Source organism: Perissodus microlepis, chromosome 23 (genome assembly GCF_051167445.1).
Source record: "Perissodus microlepis isolate ML-2025 ecotype Zambia chromosome 23, ASM5116744v1, whole genome shotgun sequence".
NCBI classification, from domain to species: domain Eukaryota; kingdom Metazoa; phylum Chordata; class Actinopteri; order Cichliformes; family Cichlidae; genus Perissodus; species Perissodus microlepis.
Window position 1 is genome coordinate 15,151,818 of NC_140482.1, and position 24,509 is coordinate 15,176,326.

Consider the following 24,509-nt stretch of genomic DNA (forward strand, 5'->3'; position numbering starts at 1 on the left):
TGTCACAGCAAAATGTCAAGGTAGGGAACCACAGCACTTGTCTAGGAAATAGTGTAATTTAATTTTTTCACTGATTTAAGCCTTGGAGGTGCTAGTTTTGAAAAATGACCTTTTCATTATGCTAAACTTACCTGTGGCTTTGTGGGCTAAAGGGATAAACTACTGTATAAATAAAAATGTTTGCTTTTAAAGCTTTTTTGGACACCCACATATAAGATGGAAAGTCGGTAGAAAGAAAAAAGTGAGATCAGGAACGACAACGTCTCGCTGTCTTCTACCAGGACATGTTTATTTACAGCGGCCAATGATAGGAGTCACAAGTGTTCCACAGGTACGTACAGAGAGACATCAATAGTTCCCACCTCCTGCACAAAGCACACTCAGCGGGGACAGTCCAAGGGACACGGGGAGCATGGGGACAAAGAGGACACATACTGTACACTGAGCTCAAACACACCTGTTTTTTTAGCCCCCCTTTTACAGAAAAAAGGGCCGATGGATGATGGAGGAGACAGAGAGGAAAGGAGGACAAGAGAGGGGAGGAGAGGAGGGACCGGAGGAGAAGAAGGACAGGGGTGGGGGGGGGGGTTTAGACTTATATTCAAATACAAAAGAACATGTACAAATCGTATAGCCCCCAGGCACTGTGCTCCCATATTTACAGTGATCGTAACAGGCAGCGGAACCACTCCATGGCAGGACCATCCTTTAGAGATATGCAGGTACAAGGGCTCGCTGTGAGAAAACAAAGCCAGCACTACGTAAGTCTGAGATAAAAACCAGTGGAGTCTGAGAGGCAGGGAACAGTGGCGGAGAGGGGGGCGGGTGGGGAGGACAGGAGGGGGGCTGGCAGACACATGGAAGGAGTGCTGCAGCCTAGGGAATTAATCACTGTCGAGAGCTACATAATCAGGTTTTAACTATCAGAGCACACCCCGGAACTCAGCATGAGAGCTCTCGCCAACTCGCACCACGGTTTAAAAAAATGTTTTAAAAGGAAACACCCCGTGCACTTAGAGCACTCTGACATTCACACTTGGCATGTGGTCATCATCACCTTCGCTTGCCACATGGTGCACCATGGTGATGGAAAGTGTACTCGCACTTTATTATAAATAGGTAACAACATTAAAAAATAAATATAATAAATGCCAGAATAGCACTTAACTCTTTAATGTAGTGTAAGGTTTGGAATCTGGAGACTCTTATTGTGGAAAATTGAAAAAAAAACACAGTAAAAATGGGAACACATCCTCGCAAACATACAAACGGATTAACTTACAGTACGTGCAGATACATTCAGCGGACATACATGCAACCTGATTCATGTAGACGAGTCTAGTCACCCATGGATGTATGCCCTCATACATGCGCACACACATAGTCATGTAATGATTCATGTGATGCCATCAAACCACTCAACAGCCTCGACCTGACATCTAGTTGTACTAGGTAGTTGCACACGTCCGTTCCTGTCCAGTGTCGGTGATTAGAACCCACAATCCTATGACTACGTTTCCCAGAAACCACAGCATCACAATACAATTCAATCTTATGACACATTCTGTGGCACAAAGCAGCTAAGCTGTGATCAAAAGTTCATTTGTTGGTCTACACTGCTACAGCGACTTTGGGCCACAGGGGGGGGGGTGTTTAAAAAAAAAAAAAAAAAGAAAGAAAGAGAAGGCACACTAATGCCGTAATTACTGCCTCCATTGAAATGCCGTGAAATAGCCTCAGGACATGGGTTTTTCTTAAGGGAAAGCAAATGACTGGGAAAAAACAATATTACACCATCACTGAACTTTGGACCAAAACACAACAGAAGGAAAAAAAAAAAGAAGAAGAAAAGAAAAAAAAAAACAGCCAACAGCTTTTCATCCAAGGAGTGTTCACAAAAAAAAGAAAAAGCCAAGCCTTTTGCATTTGGAAAAAAGGACACATCCTTTAGGGTATATTTACATAAAAGCTTTGTAAAATACTCTTTTTTTCACCTATGTACAACACGTGACAACATCAGAGAGAATAGTGACCAGACCAAAGAAAGAAAAACTGCATCAGAGGCCAATCTGAGGCAAGAATAATCAAAGAAACCAAAGTTTATCATTTAAAACAGACATGACGTACATGTTGATTTATTTCTCTCGAGCATACCTTTTCTCTTTTGTTCCCATGCCTTGAGTGGTACCTTGCTGCTACTTCTGCTTTTACAGATAGCAAAGATTACTGGTCAGGGCACTCACGGGGACGCCTTTCAACACATTAACATAATTTTTTCATTACTCATTGTATACCAAAGCGTAAATTGACTTGCAGTGCGGCTAACCTCTGGCAACAATATACGACACATTACGGTGTATGCAGCTGATGAATAAAACATTCTTATGCGCACATTGTTAGAGAGTGAGACGCCTGAAGAGCGCCAACAATATTCGGCGTCAATTTAGAAGGCTTTGCTAACAGTGACATCAATGCACATGTGTGGTTTTTGTACTGTATACTTCATAGACTGCAACACACTCTTCCTTCTTGTGATTTTTGGATACTGTTGAGTACTTATAAAGAGTCGCAAAAGCCCTTCTGAAATCAAACCAAACCAAATATTAGGCCTAAAGTCTTCTGGAAAAAGTTAATATTGTTTCAGGTAGAAATGCAACCAAGAACTAATGCATCACATAAGAGTTTTCTTTAGACAATAAAGCGTCAGAGCTTTTAAGGACTTCTTTACCGTGTGCTAGCGAAGCCTGCTAGCTTAAAGTACAATGACTGAGAATTTGCCTTTGTAAGCTAGGCACCTAGCTTGGCTATCACAGGCATAAAAAGGATGTTGTAGAGTAACACTCAGGCATGGAAACAGGCTTAAATCACTGTGACATCCTGCAGTGAAGGTCAGCCCATGCATTGCTCTTACAAAGACAAAAAAAAGCATTAGCATTGAGATATTTGGGGCACACCAGCGTACTAGCTTATGCCTCCGCTTGTGACTGTCTTTTTTGAGAGACATCAAAGAGGAGAGTGCTAGAAACACCTTTCAACTGCATGAAAATCCCATGTGGGGTGTAAAACAGACAAATAAACAAAAACCAGAATCTGAGAAATAATATTTAAGGCAGAAAATAATATACAATCATTGATCAACAAGAGCTTTCCACTGATGCCATGTTTGTAAGAACATGATACATTAATCACTCAGGGTGTCTAAAAGGTTGACACTTTCTTCCTATTTTCTCTCTATTATTTTTTGTATTTACACATGCCTTTCTCTGGGGCATTGCTATAAACAGATATGGTATTTTACTCCACTATTTTCCAGTGTTGTAGTTTCTCTGGGTTTTGGTCTTGTGATCCGAATGTTCTTTTGGTGGCGGGAGGACCGACCCTTTTACGCTTTGCTGTCGTCGGGCTTTGTGTGGATGCTGTTGTCACTGTGCACTTTGATTTCAATCGTATCCGGCTTGAGAACCTCTCTTCCATTTTCTTCCTTCAGCGGTAGCTTCCTGCAGAGACAGAGAAATGCACAACGTGGAAGTGAAATACGCAGTTTGTGCACTTCAAAGCTTGGTCATTACAAGAACTTAAAGCATACATACCATTATTGTGAACAGGCGCACAATAAATTGTACATAAAGCAGAGCTGAATTACTGCCGTAAGAGTTTAGGCTTAATGGTTTCCTTCAAAAAATGTGTGCCTAACAGCATTGAACTCCACCTTATAGACCTTTCGGTGTGTGAATGAATTGCCTCCTTTGGGATTAATAAAGCTAAATTTAATTGAAGAGAACAGGCAGCAGGAATATTAAATATAACAGCCTCCACGGGGCTTCACAAGGGGTTAGAGAAAGCCAAATTATTCCTATTTTGCCTGTGTTTGGTCTGGATGGTTGGAGAGCTGATCAATTTGTCAGCTTGTGTTTGTTTTCAGTGCTCTAGATGTCTGATGAGGATGGAGATGAGGCATGAATAATTATAAGCAACATGACTTAGCAGGCTTTTTACAGGACTTTCTCCATCTGTTCACCAAGGACGAATGGCATCCACTTACGTTTTTAAAGAAATCAGTGCACACATATGGTACATAGACGCTAAAGTATTTGTTGGTTTCAGCAATCTGTGATAGTTCAGTGATTCCCAACTAAGCCATACTATGTATGTTCAGGAATAGCAATGTAGATCGATCGATTTGCTTTGGTCCTGAAAGAATACTTTAAAAGAATGCCACTGATTGAAATTAATTTTATTCAGCATAATCATCCTGTTATCCTTATTTAGAACCCAAATTTTCTTTTACGTTATTATTAAAAATCCTTATTATCTTACGCTGTTTCTAACAAGTCAATTTCTTTAGGTTTCCCCTCCCTAATGGCATACTTTTTCTGACTGACATTCCCCCCCAAAAAACACCACATGTGAGCCTCAACCCCATATTGTACATACAGCAGGAAATGTGGCTTTGGCTAGGCCTAAGATGAACCCTATAACACCAGAGTTACACAGGTCTACAGCCCGATCAGTGACCATCTGACAAATAGTCCCAAGTAAATAATATGTATTACCCAAACGGCTGCAAGTAACCGCAGGAGGTTGCTGGCTGATGCACCTTGGACAAAACTGGTTGCAAAGAATTTGCTGCACCAAAAACTTCAGTGCAATTTCTTTGGCCCCAAGTAGATTGCCACTGTCATTCGCACTTTGCATTTTAATCTCAAAGCTGTTATCAAACTTGAAAAGGTGTGACACAAACTGGAAGTGGGGAATGTTCTCCAGTAAAGCAGAAAACGTGCCATATTGCCACATCCAACATATTTCAGAAGGGGCAACTTTTACTTTGAAAGCAAAAGCTCTCTGGTTTCACTTTCTTGCTACCACTTGGCAAATAGTTTGCTAGTGTTTGCAACCAAGTTGTCATCTTCCTTGCAACCTGTTGGTGAACAAAATCATTGCTCATGACTCAGTAAATCCAGAAACCATTTGCCAAACGCTCATGGAATACATACTCTTCTATAGCAACCTGGTGGATGCCAGCTTCTCAGTGACTAGTCTTTAGGCCGGCGTAAATGGAGATGTGGCAATCATATTCACATATGTCAGCAACCACTTGCAACTAATGATGGAATACAACTTGTCATCTCCCTGCATCTGAAACATTTGCTTTAAAGATAGGGACAAAGTCTGAGACCACTTAGTCTGCCATCTTTACATTGACACTGGTGCATTAAGACAGGGATAAACCAACAATAAGATTGAGTCAGTCAGTTTTCCACTGCACAAAGGTGTTATACTCGCTTATGCAAGACTGAAGGAGACAAACTTCATAATTTTTTTTTTATAAATTTATAAACAAAGATACAGCTAGTTCATTTCATTAATAACCACCATTCTACCAAGACCAGTGCAAATCTGCAGCTTAAAAATGAGTCGCCAGAGCTTGAAGGTGCTGCACACTCAACCTTAAAGTTGGTTGTCATAACTACTTGCAACCGGTCCCAGACTCCGTGCTATGCAAGTTGGGGAAACTTGCATTCAGCTGAGACTGAAGAAGTCACTTGGATGAGCGAGGAAACATTTCTCCCGCTGAAAACCCTACGTCCAGATGAACAGAATCAACTTTTTTGGACTGCAATAACTTCAGAGCTCGCACATCTTCAATATGGTGCAAGTCTGACTCATTTTGAGACAGACAGAAAAGGAAATAGGCACGGGCTATTTGACTTACTCACAGCCCTGTTTCAGGCACGCTTGTTCATCTAATCTTCCACGAGTTTTGTTTTGAGTAATGCAGCAGAAGGACATCACAGCTTTATCTTTATGCTAATATGCATCAGTATGATGAAAATCCAACCAGCTTGTGCTTCAAGCAATATGATATATGAGAGCTTTCATCTGCATTTGGCTGATCTGGCTTTATCCAAGTGCGGTTAATACAGGCAGTGGGTCAGAATAAAGTAATGCTGCAACATAATGAGACCTAAATAGTAGCATTTTCTAATATCTTTTGTTGTAATGACCCACATTTCTATTCTAATTTGACTTGCACAAATTCAAACATGCAAAATGACCCATAACTAGGGAGTAGCTATTAGAAAAAAGCTATATTATTCCCCCTTCTGTGCCATTACAGGTGGCTTCTTGCCATTATGTGCACTCTGTCAATCGAATTAGTATCCTTTGATGTGTTCATTCGCCAGGAGGACAGAAATTTCAAAGAAATATCTATCAGCAGTGTCAAATCTCCTCATCCTAGCCTCTAAAACACTAAAGCCTAACCAAAAACCACTTATTGACAAACCAACAGGGACACATTCACCGAAAAAATACGAACCACGGGGGGGCTACCCATGTAAAATCAAACAGGCGTCTGTCTTTTGTCATTTCATTTTGGGGAATAAAAACCCTGCTCTGAAATTTCAGCAAGGGATGTCTAAATGCAATTTTACTCTCAGCGGTAGCTTGCGCCCACACCAAACAACCAAAATAAAAAAAAGAGAGAGAACAAAATAAAGCAAATAAACAAAAATAAAAGAAAGAATGAGAAAACAGATGACAATTACAGAAAATGCAAAGCGAACGTGGCACTGAGTTGCATCTCTTCCTGCTACACAGCCCTTTCTTTTACCCTGCGTCTCTTGGAAGTAAGACAAGTTTAATAAGGAGATCAATAAGGAACTTTGGCTTTTACATTGATTCACATTGTCAGAGGCCTCTTGCTCCTAATATGCGCTTCATTCAATGCGTATTTCTCCAGTTCTATCAAGACATTGAGGGAAAAAAGAAGGGGGGGGTTAAGTCACAAACAAAGAAAGGAATTATAGACCTGTACCAGGCCAGTATTAATAACACTTGACCTTAAAGATTTTCATTTTCCTGAGTTCATGAAGCGGTTCCACTTTTTATTTTGCCGCTGCTAGTCTGTCATGACTCAGAGACATAAACAATCTGTCAAATGAAGATTCTAAATGAAAAGCTCTATATTGTCTTTTGAGTATAAAAAAAATCATTTGAATTTTTTAGAGCTTTTTAAAAATCTTTTTTATTAATGTTAATGGTAGATATATCCACATGATAAACATTTCCCGGATGACTCATACATTATTCTTGGAGCAGAACTTCTCCTTTGAAAGAATACTTAATTCGAGGCTGACACGACTCTCTAAATAAATACAAACCTGCAGCTAGCAGGGGTTGACCGAAACAGCTTGTTGTTTTACTAATGCAGTTCTTATACAGCTATTGACATTTAATAAAACATTGCATATGAATCAGTCATCCCTGCTGTCATTGAAATGTATTCATTTAACTAAATAATTCTGTTTTTTTGCATTGTTTCTTTCTTCAAAGGTCTGAGATATCTCATCTAGTGCATCAGTGGACACTTTTATTATTCCCATTACTGGATGTTTTCACTGTGTAAACGCTGAATTTCCTCAACTAAATTGTCAATTTTAAAAGGCACTCTACATCAACACAAAATCACCCTCAAATTGCCATGCTGGACGTTTTACCAAGCTCCGGGAGAGTTCTTCAGTGAGCGAGATCATGAACGTAAAACAGTAACCCTGCATGATACTGTACCTAATAAGCCCAAATATTGCAACTGGCCAGAGGGGGGTTCCCCCTTTGGTTGATTGTGGATGTTAAAGTTCCTGCACAGTGAAGCCAATTTCATGTCTCATTAGCTCCATGCAAACCTAGATTGGACTTATACTCAGATGGGGAGGTTTCCTCAAGTTCTGCGAAGGCTCTTGCTGTGTGACGTTTCCTGTTTTTTCAGTGAGGAGGCAAAATCAAAACAATCCCGAATCCATTTACTGAAGCAAAGTATCAGTACAGTTTGGAAGAAAAAGAAAAAAAAAAAGAAGAAATTCTATCAAAAAAATATTAGAGAAAATATTGGCTGAGGCAACTGTAACTGTTAAAGCGTCTGCAGTTGGCATACGGCATGCTCTTTGCCTTCTCTGCAATTTGATAAACTCCTTAACATAGTTTTACCATTTTAGTTATTCAAATGGTCAAAAAAAGTGCAATGAAAAACATAAAACTACTAGAACTTCTAGAACTACTTGAGGTTGGCGTTAATAATTATTGATGGGGCTCTGTGTGATGAGAAAGCAATATTTCGCATGTTATATGTTGATTCAAATTATAAAAATTGCAGTTATACATCTGCCGTGGCCCCAACTGGTTGCAGCAGATGGCTGACTCTCCCTGACCCTGGTTCTTCTGGAGGTTTCTTCTTTCTAAAAGGGAGTTTTTCCTTCCCACTGTTGCCAAGTGTTTGCTCATAAGGGCTCCTTTAATTTTTATTTATTTATTTATTTTTGGGGGGGGGGCTGTCTTTTGGCTGCTGCCTTCCAGAGTCACCACAGCAGATCATCTGTCTCCATCTCACTCTATCCTCAGCATCCTCCTCTTTCACACCAATCCTCTGCATGTCCTCCTTTCCTATATCCATGAAACTTCTCTGAGATCTTCCTCTTTTCCTCCTGGCTGGGAGCTTCATCTTCCCTCCTCTGCACATGTCCAAACCATCTCAGCCTTTGTCTCCAAACTGCTTAAACTGAGCTGTCCCTCTGACTCCGTTCTAATCTTGTCCATGCTGGTCACTCCCAATGAAAATGTTCAGCTCTGCTACCTACAGCTCAGCCTTTTCCCCAAATGCTAAAAGAAATAGAGCCATTTGGAGTCATTTTTCATCACTGTGAACATACTATCTCGTGTGCATATACTGCTTGTTTGTCCAAAAATATGCACACACCATCAGAAGTTCAATTCAAAACATTGTTTGGCACACAAGGCAAACAGCAATGCTACTGGGTCTTGACAAACCTCTGATTATGCTGCGAGAGCCAGCAGCTGTGTGAAGCTCACGGTGCGCTGGCGTGATATCAGAGTGCATATGCAGATACGTATTTGTAGTCTGTAAGCTTCTAAGTGACACCAAAGCGCAGCAGGGGCGACTTGTTCTTTCCTCTGCAGACATTAATTAAGCACATGGCCATCTATGGCAGGCCATGAAGGCAGGCTACAATCTTTGCTTTTTCACTGTTATAAATTAGGTGGCTTGCAGTCTTAGCTGCGGTATGTGCCTGGAGAGTTTGTTTACACCCTTATCAAAATCTATACATGTATATATATTTTTTTCCAGCAAACATTTTTTTTTTTGTTTTAGAGTTGGCATCCGGGATCTTACTGTGAATTTAGAAGTGGAAGTCTTTGTCAAAGGCACTTTGACGGAGCTGCTGATGGACAATTTGGCTGTTTACATGTGGATCAGACGCCTTGTTCCCTGACCTGATGTAGAAATGAGCTTGTTTACACGACTGCGGAGTAAGAATGTAGGGAAACGAAGACCAGACAGATATATGTCCTTTTTCTCATTTTTACACAGTCAGGTATGCTCCAGCCAAAGCCTTTTAGCTTCTCGAGACAAGCAGATTTCTGTTTGCTCTGGAGTTAAGAGTACTGTGAGCTCACACTTAATTAAATGTCATCCACCTCAGTCTGCTGCTCCAGAATTAGAAATTTATGTGCTCTCTACATGTCAATAGCACAGACTGTCTTGTCTTTCAAAAAAATTGGAGAATCAAGAGGCTCCGGATCCCTGTAATGATGTTTAATTTTATTGAAACAGGAAAACAAAGGGAGAAAAATGAATGTGCTTGCGTTGAACAATACATTATAGAAAAACATGGTGAAGCACTAATTAGACTAGGACTCCTGGTATATTCTTGAATGACAGCAAATGTAGTAACAATAATTCTTCTTTGATTAATTCACTTTACCTTTAACTTCATTTTCTCTAATGCAGTATCCTTCAGCTAAACCTTAAAGTTATATTTACATATGCAAAATATAGTTATACTTTCATTTGTTCCTCTTGTTTTGCTATATTAGATATTATTAATGACTTAAGGTGTCACCAAAGTCATAGCTTTAGAACTCAGAAGCTATTTCTGGTGATTTTTCAGTGAATTTGCCTTTTTTATTTTGATAATTTTGTCGTGTCCTTAAGATTTTAGGCTTTGTATGGTCGATGCTAAGCACTGTGGAACCATTAACATGTCTGACAAATTTCTAGGCTAACATGCTACCTCTGAGCTGACGCTAGGTAAGCTAGTTCCCTGATGCTTGACTTTTTTTTTTTTTTTTTGCATCTCTTTGCATTTACAGATTTCAAAGTGTCTTTCAACTGGCTATTTTGTTTAGGTCCTTTAGCCCCCCACTTTTTGTTTAATTCAAACAAAAATAATCAGATTTTTTTTCTTTTCTTAAGAGTACGTGTGCACATGCACAGTATGTGGGGTTCGAGGTTGCTTTTGTTGTCTTTGCTTGGACTGCCAGTGTACAGCTGGAAAAATTTAAGATAGCGTCAAACCACAAGTTTTTCACTGCATTGCTTATCACATTATACGTATGGGAGGGGACGAACTAGCATAGCATTAAAACAGTCCCAGTAATTGCTAACTTTAGGTTTTTATCTACCCGCTTCACTTATAGGACACTAGTAGGAACGAAGTGTGTTCAGACTTCATTTGGGATTCGTGTGACGTCAACAGGGGCAAATAAAACACTCTGACCTTCTTTTTACGCCATTGGTTTAGAACTCCATGTTGTTAGTGGACAGGAAGTCGTCATGAACAACACACTGACTGGCATCTCAAACAGATTTTTCTTTAGTGACTGACACTTCTGTAGAAATTCTTTCTTGCTCCATCCCCAGGCTGCCATGGCCTTAACTGTAATCTTCCATTCTGTTTTATATTTCCTGCTGTGAGTCATCAGGTATATATAAACACTTTCAAAAGTCTATCGACTCCAAGCCAGATCTATCACTGAGCCTCTACTCAAACTTCTTAAACCTGAATAAACAGCAGACTTCACCAGACGCCCCTCCTGCGCCACCTCAACGGTTAAAATGTCACTGTGACATATCATCAGCTTTACTCAACACTGACTTTTTGTCTCTTAGTAAAAGATTATCAGCAGCTGTTGTTTTGTATTAAAAGTCAATACCAAACTGTTCTTCTGGGTTTCTTGCCAGCAGGTTACTGGAGAGCCTGACAGGGGCACAAATCTATTTCTGGTTCACTGACTGACAGGATGGGACTGGAGCTGGCTGCACAACTATGACAAGCAACGAATATTAGGGAAAAAAAAAAAAAACAACTTCCAGAAAGAAAAAAATGAACACAGAATCCAAATTAAATGCAGGTAGAAAGAATATGAATCAATTTAAGTTTCCCTGCATAAACATGTATTTACTTTTTCTGTCTTTTGCCTGAATAGTGACTTTTTAAGGTCGTAAGGGGTTAAACAGTATAACTGGAGTCACATTTGACTTGATGCTACAGACTAGAGGTCCATTAGGTGTACCAGTTCTCCTCTATCTCTATATGGGTCCCATTGATATCTCAGCACACTGTCAAGAACTTAAGACTGAAACTGGAAGTGAGGACTTTTGAAGTCAACAGTACTACTTGAGTCTTTCAACTTTCCCTGAAGCAGCTATGCAGCCCAGTGTGTTCTGCAGATTCATAACAGAAAGACACCCACACACTCTCTGTCGTGCGTTTGTCCACTAGCCTAGCTCCAACTTCAAAATAACCCTGCACTGCTGGGTGTGTGGTCGCTCTGCTAACCTTCAGCATCACATTGAGGTTGGAAAACTGTCTCTATAACCCCGAATATTAAAAAAAAAAAAGATCTGCTGTGTCAGAAGTGCACTGACGATACCCTCCAGATTTTCTTCTTGGTTCCAAACCAGCCCACACACTCCTCAGCTCACATCCTCAGAACAGACACCCAGCACACACTCTGATCTGTGCCACTCATCACCTTCCTAATTTGAAGTTCACCCCATGCTATTTATCGCTGTAGACGCTCTCCATTGATGTTATTATTGACACTGTTGCTCACGCTTCGCTAGTCTTTACAACTTATTACCCCTCAGCACCTTCAGACTTGCACTATTGACATCTTGGAAACTCAGTTGGAGTTGTATTATTTCAAGTGTTATCTTATTAGTCTCCAGCTCAGTGGCATGACTCATTGTAAAGCAGACCACGGCATTTACTCCATTCTCGCTACACTAGTTCAAAGGAGTTATGGCCATCTTCACTGCCAGTTATGAAACCAATCTCTCTGCAGAGACACGGACTGCAACAGGACAACAATCAAAAGTGCTCAAACAACCAGAAAGTTTCTAACAAGTACTGTAGAATCTCTGAGGTACTGTCAGATGGACTCAAGTACCTCCTTCATCAACACTACCGTCATTCAAAATGTGTTCTTTTGGCATAATTTTAAGCTTGCTGTTGATTAGTCCTGTCAGTTTTAAATAAAGTTAATAACAATGTGCTGATCATAGATTGGTCCATGTTTAGAATTAGTAGCTTGGTTTATATGACAATTTCAACCACTTGCCTTTTAGCGATTCTGACTTCTCTGCTTGCTTCTACTAGATTTTTATGAACTGCAGCATTTCATATACATGTTAGTGTTGATCCATGTGTGGGGGTGTCATTTCCTGTGAAATCCGAAAATGTTGCCGGTAATTTGGAGCTATTTGTGATAACAAGAAGTCCTCCAACTAAGTTTGTTTGTGCCAACTTTTTGAAAAGACCCATGCTAATGTCCCTGGCACCACACGGGGAGTGATTTCATTTCAAAATACCTCCAGTGTTTTGGAGTTCGAGCCTCATGTGTGACTATTTTTAAGCCTCGCTTTCAATTGCTGTTTGATGTCACCATAAAAAACTACAAGTACTTTTTGGTTTTTTCACATTCACACGATGGCTGCAGGTCTCATACTGAAAAACTGAAATAGATGTAAAAATAAAAGGTTGCAGAAACATCTGTGGGGTAGTTTTCCACAGGAGGACTAATTCAGATGATAAAACTCAACAATTAAAAGGGAATGCCCTGAATCCAAGTCACATTTAACTGCATGTGTCTGAAGAGAAAACCACGAGATTCTGTGGTGACTGGGCATAATAATTCTATTTAATACAATACTTTACACTATTACTATAAACACTATGGTTTAAGCCTTGAGCTTGATTAACACTCATACAAGCTTATAATTACATTTACAGCAATATAACCTTTAGATTTATATGACCACTGACGCCTAAAAAATAGAAAATTTAGGATTCATCTTTTACTCAAAATTGAAATCTCAATTTTGTTGGTTTTAAAGACTCCTCTGTAGGTGGATTTACTTAAAAGAGGAGTGTTTTTAAGTTTAATCGAGTCATTTGTGTTATTTTAATGAAAAAGCCATCGAGTTAACCTGAAAAGCAAGATAGTATTTTATTCATTGCAATAATGCAAATGATGTGAATGAAGTGACCTGAAATATTTCTTAGCAGTTAATTAACACAGTTGCATGAAACCACTGACATTGACTTTTCTGAAGTAAATTAAAAAACAGACACAAAGAATTTTTGATTGCTCTTTCTATCGTGTTGGATTTTTCTCTCGTCATTTTCTCTACCTCATGAAAGTGAGATACTACACTGCTGAAGTATGCCTTTGACAACGTAAATCCAGTGTTGCTATTGCTGCAGTAATCACCTGATTGCCCAACTGACTCTATTTTAACAATCAGTCACTATGTACCTGTATATCGTCACCTGGACCTATACTACCTTTAGGACTATTTTGTATCATCCTGCTGTACTGTATGTGACTGTGACACTAGTCACATGCACACATCAGACAGAGTGTAAAGTCTTGTGTGAGTTGCTGCTCTGTAGATTCTGTGTGCTGTCTGGGCAGGCAGGCAGTCAGCCCTCCAGTGTCGCGAGATTAGTGACTCAGCAGAACTCAAACCCCTCCCTCCTCCACCTCCTCCTCACATGTGCCCCCTCTCTCCATCTCAGACACTGCTGGCACACTGACAGGCACGGCTGTGGCCAGTGACTAAGACTCTGTTTGTGCTATCTCACAGACACCGCGATGTAGTTAGCACCCTGCATAAAACGGTGGGACTACATTTTTTTAAAAATCAGTTGTACCATGAATTTCACGGGGGTGGGCTTCTAAATTGCATGCTGTCTGATGAGGGGGAAACAAAACAAAGAAAATGGTTTTCAGAGACGCTTGTGGCAACACTCATGGACTATTAGCATGCATATAGCATGAAATAAAGGAGGGTACACACACACACACACACACACACACGGCTGAAAACAAAGCGTGACAGCACAAAATGTACACGGTTGTACATGCATGCACGCTCACATAACGCATGCAAATGGATACTTAAAAGGTGAACTTGCTGCACATCATGTAAAAGGCACTGATGTAAGTGAATAAGACGTAATCAAAGACATACTGTGGTTGAAAGGGTGGCTGGGCGGCTGTTGTAGGTGTACCTACAGTAAATGGTAAAAAGAAATCTCCTTTTCTCATTCAGACTAAATATATATACGTATACATAAGAGGAATGAACATGGCATGAACAGCTAATGTTATTGCTCAGCGAGTCACTCGGGGATGAGATCCTTGAAAAAAACTGTTTTTTTTCTCCTTTTTTGCAGGCCTTATTGTTCATTTCTGAGAAATGCAAAGGCTTTTTTTGTTCTCTGTTAGACGTTTTCATACCAATTTCTCAAAATCTTTGTATTGACTTGTATTCACCCATTCAGGGCTTTCAATTCATTACTGCGCAAAAATTATACATTGAGAAGAAGAAGAAGCATAACCCTCAGCCATAAAGATACACCCACAGCAGATGTTCCCTCTTCAGGCATGAGCTGGCAAAATTGATACTGTCACTACACAAAATCAAACGCTTGGACTGAAGCAGTCAAAGGTTTCAAAAAAGAACAATGCAAAGAAAACCAAAGGGGATACTCACAGATAGGCAGCCTTCCCCTCCTCGATTTCTTTGCCCTTGCCGCTGGTGGCTGTTTTTTTGCTGCACAGGGTGCGCGTGATGCACATGAGCAGGCCGCAGTGACGCAGGAAGAAGCAGCTGACGTCCACCAGCACGAGGAGCAGCAGCAGCGCTCCCAGGCCGAGGCCCACCACCGCCCCCAGCCCCAGACCGCTGAACAGGGATTCTGCTAAGGCAGTGAAACACACAGGCGGACACACGCACGCACACACACACACACAGCAAGGATAAAACCACTGTTAGCAAATTTGGTTCGCTGACTTGTTCTCTAAGACACGTTCAGAGGTTAGGGTCAGATTGGGTGCGGGATCAGTGGAGCTGGAAGGGATTCATTGTCTCACTCCTGTGTCTTCAGGCCGGACGCCTGCAGAGTCGAGGCTGGAGGTCAGCTTCCTCCCCGGGAAACTATAAAGCTGTACCAAACTTTTACTCCAAGGTCAATGAATTCCTCCAGAGCCAGTTGGATGGTTTCCAACACACAGATAAGTCCTAATCCACAATTCCTCAATGCGCACAATCCTCGGAGGAGGGTGGAATTATCTCGATTATTAGCGTAAATCCACCAAATCTCCTCCAAAACAAATCAATTCTTGCCTTATAAAGTTTCTTCTGTATATATATAGTTCATGGAATGAAAGTTTGAAAGATTTTAAATAATTGAGCAAAATGAGATTTATAGTGCTCCAAAATAGGTGGAAATGTAACAAATATGGCTTCATCTCCACTTAGAATACAGTAAACGCTTCGTAAAACTGAGCATTTAATTGGCAGAGAGGGCAAAAACAAAACAGTTCTTCTCGGCCATATTTGCCCTCAGGCCTTGCATCTACCTCCTGTATCATGTGCCAAATGTGAACATCACACAGGTGCAGAGGTTGGCGCACACGTTCAGCTCTGCACTGAAGCCCGAGTACGCGTTAAGCATCGACGCACTGATGCTCTGGCCACTTCGTCCACTGTTTTATACCTCGCAGCACTAAACAGAATCACGTCGGGAATTAAATTAAGGGTTTTCAGCTCAGAAGTAAATGCTCTCTCTCAGAGCAGTCAACACACTGCTCTTAAAAACACGCAGAGATCTCGGCTCAGTTGGGTACAAGCAGCGAGGCCTGCTTCCATTTGAAAGTAATACAAAAATGAAGGTAGTGCAGTAAAGAGACACTCCCAGTGGGTCTCTCTGAATGGAGCTGTGGCCTTAAGTGATCCTGGGGTTGAGCAAACGGAGCATCCACTGCAGGATCAACGCTGACAGCTGGAGGTTGGACCTTGCCAGAAGTAATCAGTGATGGAAGAGTGAGAGTGAATGACCTTTTCTACTTAGGTACGCTCTCATCTGCGTGTTCAGTAGCCTGTAAGTAAAAAAGGGAGATCAGACAATAATGGGAAGGTGTAAGCACTCAGAGGCAGCTGAGTGGTGTAGTCTGGCACCTCCAATTTAAAAATAAAAAAATAAGTGAGCAAGGGGAAAATGCTGCAGGAGGCTTTGTTCGACTTCCTGCATCCTGACAAACCACAAAGTAAATGCAAGCTGAACGCAGGAGGTGTAAGCCGCCTTCTACCTATATGTTATATGTTTGATAGAAAGATGAATTTACACGCATGAACCATTTGGTTTTTCAAGGAAAAAAAAAGGAGATGGTTTGATATCTCATTCTGGATGTTATCCAATTGAATCTGCGCTAAACTGTGTGGGGAACCATACACTGTTTGAAAGCACAAAGCCTCAGGCTAATCAGTGTAAACAATTTCAAGGTCCAGATATCGCTCCTACAACAGTTTATCTTTGATAACAAGAATTAAAAAAAAAAGGTCAAAACCTGCGAGGCAGAAAGCAGTTTGAGTTTTAATCTCTTAAAAATACCAGATCATTTTCTCTCAACAATACAACTTAATAGCATGTTACACTTCATTCTCCAGAGTATTTACCTGCTTGCTAATTGATGAAGTACCAACCCTCCAACCGGCTACGACATTTGTTCGCTGCAACATGCTAAGGCTTGACTGAACAGTGACAGATAAGTATACCTAATGATTCGGTAGCTTGTTGAACCACCTTTAGCAGCATTAACTAGAAGTAATTGTTTTCTGTATGATTTGATGAGTCTCTCACGTGGTTGTGGAGGAATTTTCGTCCACTCTTCTTTACAAAGTTGCTTCACTTCATTGAGGTTTGCAGGGGTTTTATTATGCACAGCATTTCAATCGAGGTTGAGGTTTGAACTTTGGGCCATTGCAGCACAGTGATTCTATATTTTTCAGCCATGCTGTTGTAGATTTGCTGCTGTGGTTGAGTTTATTGTCCTGTTACATGACACAATTATGGCCAAGCTTTAGCTGTCAAACTGATGACCTAACATTGACTCTTCATAAATCCATAAATCAACTCAAGGAATGGAAGGTGCTGAAGTCCTGCTGCAGCAAAAGTCCAAATGATGTGCTGATATGTTGTGTTTGGTCTGTCCAAAGGATGCTGCTCGAGAGGTCTTGTGGTTTGCAAACCTCCACCATGCTATGTTCTTTTTACAGAGAACCTTTGTCACAGCAAATCTTCCATATGAGCCAAACATGTTCAGCTTTTTCTAATTGTGCTGTCACAAACATTAACATTCAACATGCTAACTGAGACCTGTAGACTTTGAGATGCACCCTTGGGCTAGTTGCAGTTTTTCTGAGCATCGTATGGTCTGACCTTGGGGTGAACTCCTTGAAAGATCATGGTGGTGTGTTAACACAAACCTAAATGCTCCAGACCAGCAAACCTCAGCAAGGTGATCACACTAGCTGATAATCAGTTAATCAAGTGGATTTAATTAGCAGTAATTGTCTGCTGCTGCACTCTTACTTACTATGGAAGCAGTGAAGGTAGAAAGAGTCCTGTGAAAACATTATTTGTCACATGAGTTTAACACCTGTGAGAAAGTGTTGAAAGAATATGGACGGTTTTTAACTCTCAGCGGAGCTTCAGAGCTTGTTTGCTTTTAGCAATAAAGATGCGTTTGGAACAGGAAATGGATAAGTGCTAATGGGCTGACAAGAAGGTGGAGAAGTCTATGTGCCTTTTTTGGAAGCTGAACTTCATGTGTAACATCTGTGAAGTGGTCCTTCAAAAGTATGATCTCCAAATGTATAAAGGAAACAATTTGGGAAGAGGCATGTATTTAGGCATGGTCTGTTTTCGACACACTGTGGTTTACATATTTGAGGATGCAGGAATCCTTATACTAGTGTCTTTTTGCACCATCCAAAAAAAACAGTGATACAGTCCCCTTCTCGCTGAAAATGCCTTTCGTTTAAAGCCGAGAGCGAGCACTTCAACCTCAACTACTGTTTCAAATCCAGTGCAGTGGAGTATGGAGCCAAACAAACAACAAAAAAATGTGTGAATTCCCAAATACTCCTGCACCGCACAGTGTCACGACCCAAATGACTCTTATGTCAGTGACTTTGCTCTTGACTTAGAGCTGAGACGGCAGACAGCGGATCCTGGCAGCGAGTCAAAGCACAGCGAGGCAGAGACAAAGAACCTTGTGGCAAAAGGAACTCTAATTAAAACTTTGCATTTTCGTAGAATCAGAGGGATTTGGGATTTGAAACTTGTCGACTGAATCAATATTTTCGCTGCGCCGAGGGCTACAGTTTTATATCTCACCTTTTGAAAGTCTGTCTAGGTTCCACTGGCTTCTAAAGCCACAGATTGAGAAATGGTAAACAACACCTCTACAGCTCCCAGGAAGCATCCACATATTCCAGAAAAGGCAGAAAATATCAGTTCATTCTTTAAGCCATACTTGACTGTTTGTCATCATCACACAGCTGTAGCTTCAGGCTTTCAAAGCAGTCACTCTGTCACTGCCACAGTCTGCTCTGTGTCTTTAAGTTTTAGGTGCTCTCCCTTGACGATGGGCCATAGACATTATACAGTGTCTATGTCATTAATTATAAAACTCAAGGCACCTCTGAGTAGGGATGGGTACCGGTATCCGGTGCCATTATGGCACCGGTTCTGACATAAACGGTAGTAACCAGACTGAAAAACAGCGCACATTTGCTTTATTTCGTTGCCTTTTTTTCTTCTAGCCAATCATTTTACCTTTCCAAAGATAGAAGGCCGGCCCAGGTACGTACGTTCTTTAAGAGCAGAGCTACAGATTAAAAATGCCCAAGGTGAAGCAGTCAAAAGTCTGGCTGTACTTCACAGCAAAAGATGCAAACTCAGCAGCCTGCAACAAGTGCTTTAAGGTGATACTATGCAGAGGTAACACCTCGAATCTGATGAAACACCTGGCGACGCATAGCGTTTTTTTAAAAGCCGAGAAATGCGCCGTATTTGATAGCTTGCTGCGAGACCTCACACCGAGCACATCTACTGCGGGTGTGGTGCCTGTTCTCGGACCCGGAGTCAGCAACATCCCCCAAGAACCCGAAGAGTAGAGTCCTGGCCCCTAGCCCTGCCAGTGTAGCAGAAATGAGCACGGATGATGATGGCAGCAGCAGCAGCTTCTCTGAGCAAGAAGCTTAATGTTGTTTGTGTGTAATTTACGTTGAGTAGGCTAACCACGTTATTAAATTAATGCACGTAAGGTGAACTAGCAAACACCGTCGTAGTTACATGCAGCTGTCTTCTTGTTTGATAGAGTGATACCATATATGCCCTATAGCTGCAGAAAAGTCTAACATTGTTATCTTTTTACAAAAAAAAAAACAGTTAAACACGAGAGGTTTTTGGACAAAGTTTTCATTTTCCATTGTTTAAGGACCGGTTCCAACCAAAGGAGGTATGTTGTATCAACACAAAAGGCTAACTTGGTTATCATTTTGCAGAAAAAAAGAGACTGCTAAAAATAAAAACATAAGAGGTTTTTGGACAAAGTTTGTGTTCTCCATTCTTTCAGCACCGGTTTGAGCACCGTTTAGGCACCGGCACCGTTTCAAAAGTACCGGTTTGGCACCGTTATCGGATAAAACCTAAAAGATACACATTCCTACCTCTGAGCTACATGACCTTAACACCGGATCCATTTATTAACACTTTTATTCTGCCTTTTGTTAACAAATGGCTAAAAATGTCATTATGAGAGTTTTTCCTGTGTTGTACATTTACAGTAATCCCTAAGGTGTCATATTTGATACATAGAGTTTTGTGATTTTTTTTAAATGTTTAAAAAAATGCCAGATGTAGCAAATATGATACAAATAAAAAACAAAACAAATATGAAACATAATATTTAAATATTAAAAGGTAATTATTACACAGTTTAGATTTTAAAGGGTTATCTAATGATACTAATATTTTCACTGTCTTTACATAAAGTGAAATGCACACACTTGCTCCTAAATTAAAAACAAGCTGATAGTTTTTTTTCTCCCCCCCCCCTCCAAGACTTCGAAGTGTCCCGATAAAGATTTTATTAAATTGTCATTTTTTTTCTTTGGAAGGGATGCCAGCAAAAACTCTTGAGCCTAAAAGACTGAAATCCATAAATATCAGGCTTCCATCCGATAAGGAGTATTACACTAAAGTGCTTAGCAGCAGCTTGACAGTTTGAGGTTGGATTGATATGTTACATGCTTGTTTACTTGTAGCTGTTTTTCCAGCCATTTTATTCAATTTATTCCCAGGTTCTGAAGTGATTTAGGATACGAACAGTGTGAGCTGTGCTGAAACACACGCACACAATAGGGCTGTTTCTGGATAAAGGTAGAATACTCAGAATAAATCTTTCAGAATAAAACTGAGATATCAGCTGTTCTTGTCAGCATTAAGAGGCCTCAGTGTCTGCTGTAGTTGACACCTCTATGGTGGTCCTAACGTGCAAAACAAATCCAGATGAAATACTTGCAACAACAAAAAATGATAAAGTACAATAAAATTAGAAAAACAAAACTACCTGACATGCATTAGAACTGTTCTTAATTTGCACACAAAATAAATGCATGTTTCAGGAATTAACGGTAACTTTGCACGGACTATGTTGAGTCAGTGACTGTTACTGTTTTAGCGAAACCAAATTATAATATATTTAATATAATATAATACATTTATTTTATTATTAATAGATCAATATTTTAAAATAACATATTTTAAAACGTGAACAACTTATTTAGGACGATAGCCACAGAGCAATGTCTTCATATAAAAAAACCACAAAACATATAAGTTAGACAATCGAATGATGGTGAAAGCATGCCTAAAAAAAAGAAGCTTACATTAAAGTCAATACAAAAGAAGGAAAAACAGAGCAGAAGAAAAAGACGTCACCACGCTGATATCAACAAGCACCTGATCTGTTAGCTCAGGAAGGCGATCAGCGCAATTACTGGAAGAACCTCCATGAGCGGGATTTTTGCCAAGAAATGGTGATGAAAGCAATAAGATCAGGAAAGCATTAAAGGGTATCAGTTTCATATCATATCATTCATATCTGTTATTCAATAAATGTTGCCAGTGCATTAGTCAATTTACAGATTCAAATGTTGTTGTCTAAGAAAGGCATTGTATTTAATGTGATTTTAATAGGCTCATCTTTGAGTTTAAATATGTGCATTTGTATTTTCTAGTACAGCGCGTACTGCCAGTGCATCATCACTGCTTTGTACGTATGGTCTGAGGTCATTTAAATTAGTTTGCAAACAATGACCAAATTCGGTAAGACAACACTGACGAATTTGGGACTTGATTATGTGCCACCATCAGTCATGGATTGGCCTCCACAGAGCCCAGACCTCAACATTATTGAAGCAGTGTGGGATCATGTTGACAGAGAACAGAACAAAAGGCAGAAACATCCAGAGAGTTCAGACTGTGTTGAAGAATAAAGGTGGTCACACCAAGTATAGACTTTCAAGCTCATTAGAATTGTACAAACTTTTTTTCCCTATATACATTTCTATGTATGTGTGCATAAATTTGAATGCATCACTGCACGTAAATCCCAAAACAAATCAGGAAAAAAAGGTGGCTCAACACTTGCACGGTACTCTACTTTTAGAGCAACATTCAAAGGTTCAAACTGTTGTTAAAGGAATCCGACTGGCATTTATATAATCTCATTCCTGCTCTTCAAAGTGCTTAAGATTACAGTTTACCCAAAGCCATATGGTTATATAGCCGTTTATTCAATATACTTAAAGTGCTTTATCTATTTCAGATCCACAGTCATTTCCAATTTAGTGTCACCAGTTAACCTAAAGCTACTTTCGGCTGCTCCTTTTTTCACAAGGTGTCACCACAGCGGGTACCCCACATATTTGATTTGGCAGGGGTTTTTTACATCACAAGCTCTTCCTTGACACAACCCCAAAGGGATTTGGACATGCTTATTTATTTATTTTTTTGTGTGTGTATCTAAAGTACTCATCTTTCTATGCAAGCTTTTACAATTATAACTACACTTTCAGATTAGGGTAGTCAAGGACTCCGCTGTGGCTCTGTAAAAGTCTATCAATTTTTATTACAGAAAATGTTCAGCCTTCACCTTTACTATATGAAACAGGTCAGATCTCTGCGTAAGAAATTTTTAAATTGCTTGATTTAAATATAACAAATGTGTGTTCACGAGGCACATCATGAGAGCTGCTAGGATGCTTTCCATAATATGCCTGGAAGAGAAAAACATGCACATTACTGCTTACATTTGATCAACTACTATTTCCTGTTGTTTTATTTGTTGGTGATGCCCAGTTTTTACTAATGTGCAACAAACGCTCATCTGGTCACCTAGAGTTGCCATAGTTGATTTATAATCTCAGAGTAAAGAGAAGTAATGAGGTCATTTCTGTTGGAGGGTCTTTTAGGAAATAGAGGGCAGTGCTGCCTTCCTCTTGCACTGAGTGATCACCTGCACTCAAACTGATGCAACGGCAGCAGTGAAAACCATCCTCTGTAATAACCCACAGGTCAGAGTGATAAACTGCCTGCGGGGCTTTGAGGGCAGAAGTTGCACTATGGATGCAAATACCTCTTTGCTGGCTTTTCAAAGGGAATTTTCATTGGATTTAAAGCTATTATTTATTCAAAGGCATGCTTCATTATCAAATGAAACAAAAAAAACTGCCATGCTTTACGTCTGAGTCACATACCAAGTTATCTACTTGGATAACAAAAAAGGTTTTTTCAACACAGAACTGCTTCTGATCTTCTTTGAACTTTCTACAGTGCCAATAAACAGGCAGTGATGGGACTTTTCACTATCAGAAATGCTTATCATCTGTGATGCTGGCATCTCTTCTGGCACATGTTTCCCACAATTTAGATATCAAGAAAAGGTGTCTGAAAGCTATTGTTTGCGCTTGCCTTTTTGTATTTGGATATCCGGTCATTAAGTCTGACGTCACTAGCCGTGTCTGGGCCTAAACTCCGCTGCAGGTCCATATATCAAACGATCACTATGGCATTACTGAGAGTTGAAAAACTGTCTAAAGTCTTTCATCTTTAATAAAATGATCAGCGTTCTGCTCTACCAGGTTGAGTTTAACATCCAGGCATCCATGAAAACGGAATTTATGACATTTAACGGAGTTAGAAGTTAGCAGGAAGTTAGCTCGCTAGCTTCTATCTAAATACAATATAGCATGTCCTGACTGCGTGGTTTTGGAAACAAATTAAAACGTACAGCTCTGTTATCACTTTAACATAAATGAAGACAGAAAACTAAACAGCAGTGACGTTTGTAGGGTTACTGAAGTTTGGCTAGCTGGTATATAATGATGTGCTACGTGACCGCTAGCGACACAGCTATGTCAGCATAACAAGCTAACTTTTTTTTCCACTCGATAAAAGTTAACGTGAGTGTTCTCGGTGGTCAGGAACAAATGTAATCGCATGGCAGGATGCTGTAAAAGGACCAAACTTCAGCCAGGAGAACAACTGAGATAATCCATCCACAATACGAGGTTAGTCATTCATATACTGCTGCATGGGCTGGGCTGTAGTTACATCCTAAGGTTTTAAAAACTGAGCTTAAATAAATGATTAGCGGTAATAAAAGCCGAGGGAGGTCAACAGTGATCACTGACTGTTTTAGGAGCTTTTTGAGATTAAATAGAAGAAAATACAAAACATTAAACATGTTAACAACACAAAAGCCATATTAAACGCAGACTACTTTAGGCCCGGAAGTAGGATTCGTCACGTCATCACTTAACGACCGGATAATACTCCAACTGAAAACTCCCAAAATCAACGTTTGTGCCTTCTCTTCACCATGATGTTCCAAAATCAGGTGCACTATGATGCACAGGACATATATCCAACATCATTCACTATGCAGAAAGGGGGAGAGAGTCTATCTTTACCTCTGTGTCTATGGTTATATTTTCACTTTCTGTATCTGCAAATGAGGCCATGCTGCAGCATCACTGTGCTTTCACTGTGCTTTCTCTCTCCAACTTGAGGTCTGCCTAATAGAAACACAGACAGGCAGTCCAACACTCGTGTGCTTGGCGCAGTCATCACTTCTGTATTTTGGACTGAGGATGGCAACAAATTTGACTTTGTCTTGAAATTTACAATCTGGCTGTGGGCAGAGCACAGAGACATGGAGATACTTTTGGCTAACAGTTCCTTAAGAGTGTTTGTTGATGTCAAAAAACAAATGGTGGCTAATTTTGT

At 40.2% G+C, this 24,509-nt stretch overlaps 1 protein-coding gene across 2 annotated transcripts in view; it reads right to left on the reverse strand.

The window, feature by feature from the left end:
* Window positions 1-268: 268 nt before the first annotated feature.
* Window positions 269-24,509, reverse strand: part of ncam2a (neural cell adhesion molecule 2a) — a 411,246-nt gene continuing 387,005 nt past the window's right edge. Inside the window, exons 16-17 of one of the 2 annotated variants that reach the window (XM_084921573.1) lie at window positions 14,861-15,068; window positions 269-3,497 (exon numbers count right to left, since the gene is read on the reverse strand). In XM_084921573.1, the coding sequence (XP_084777699.1) occupies window positions 3,383-3,497; window positions 14,861-15,068 (323 nt within the window). In that variant the 3' untranslated portion in view covers window positions 269-3,382. The remainder of the gene's footprint in view (window positions 3,498-14,860; window positions 15,069-24,509) is intronic. The other variant, XM_084921572.1, reaches the window with a different exon arrangement.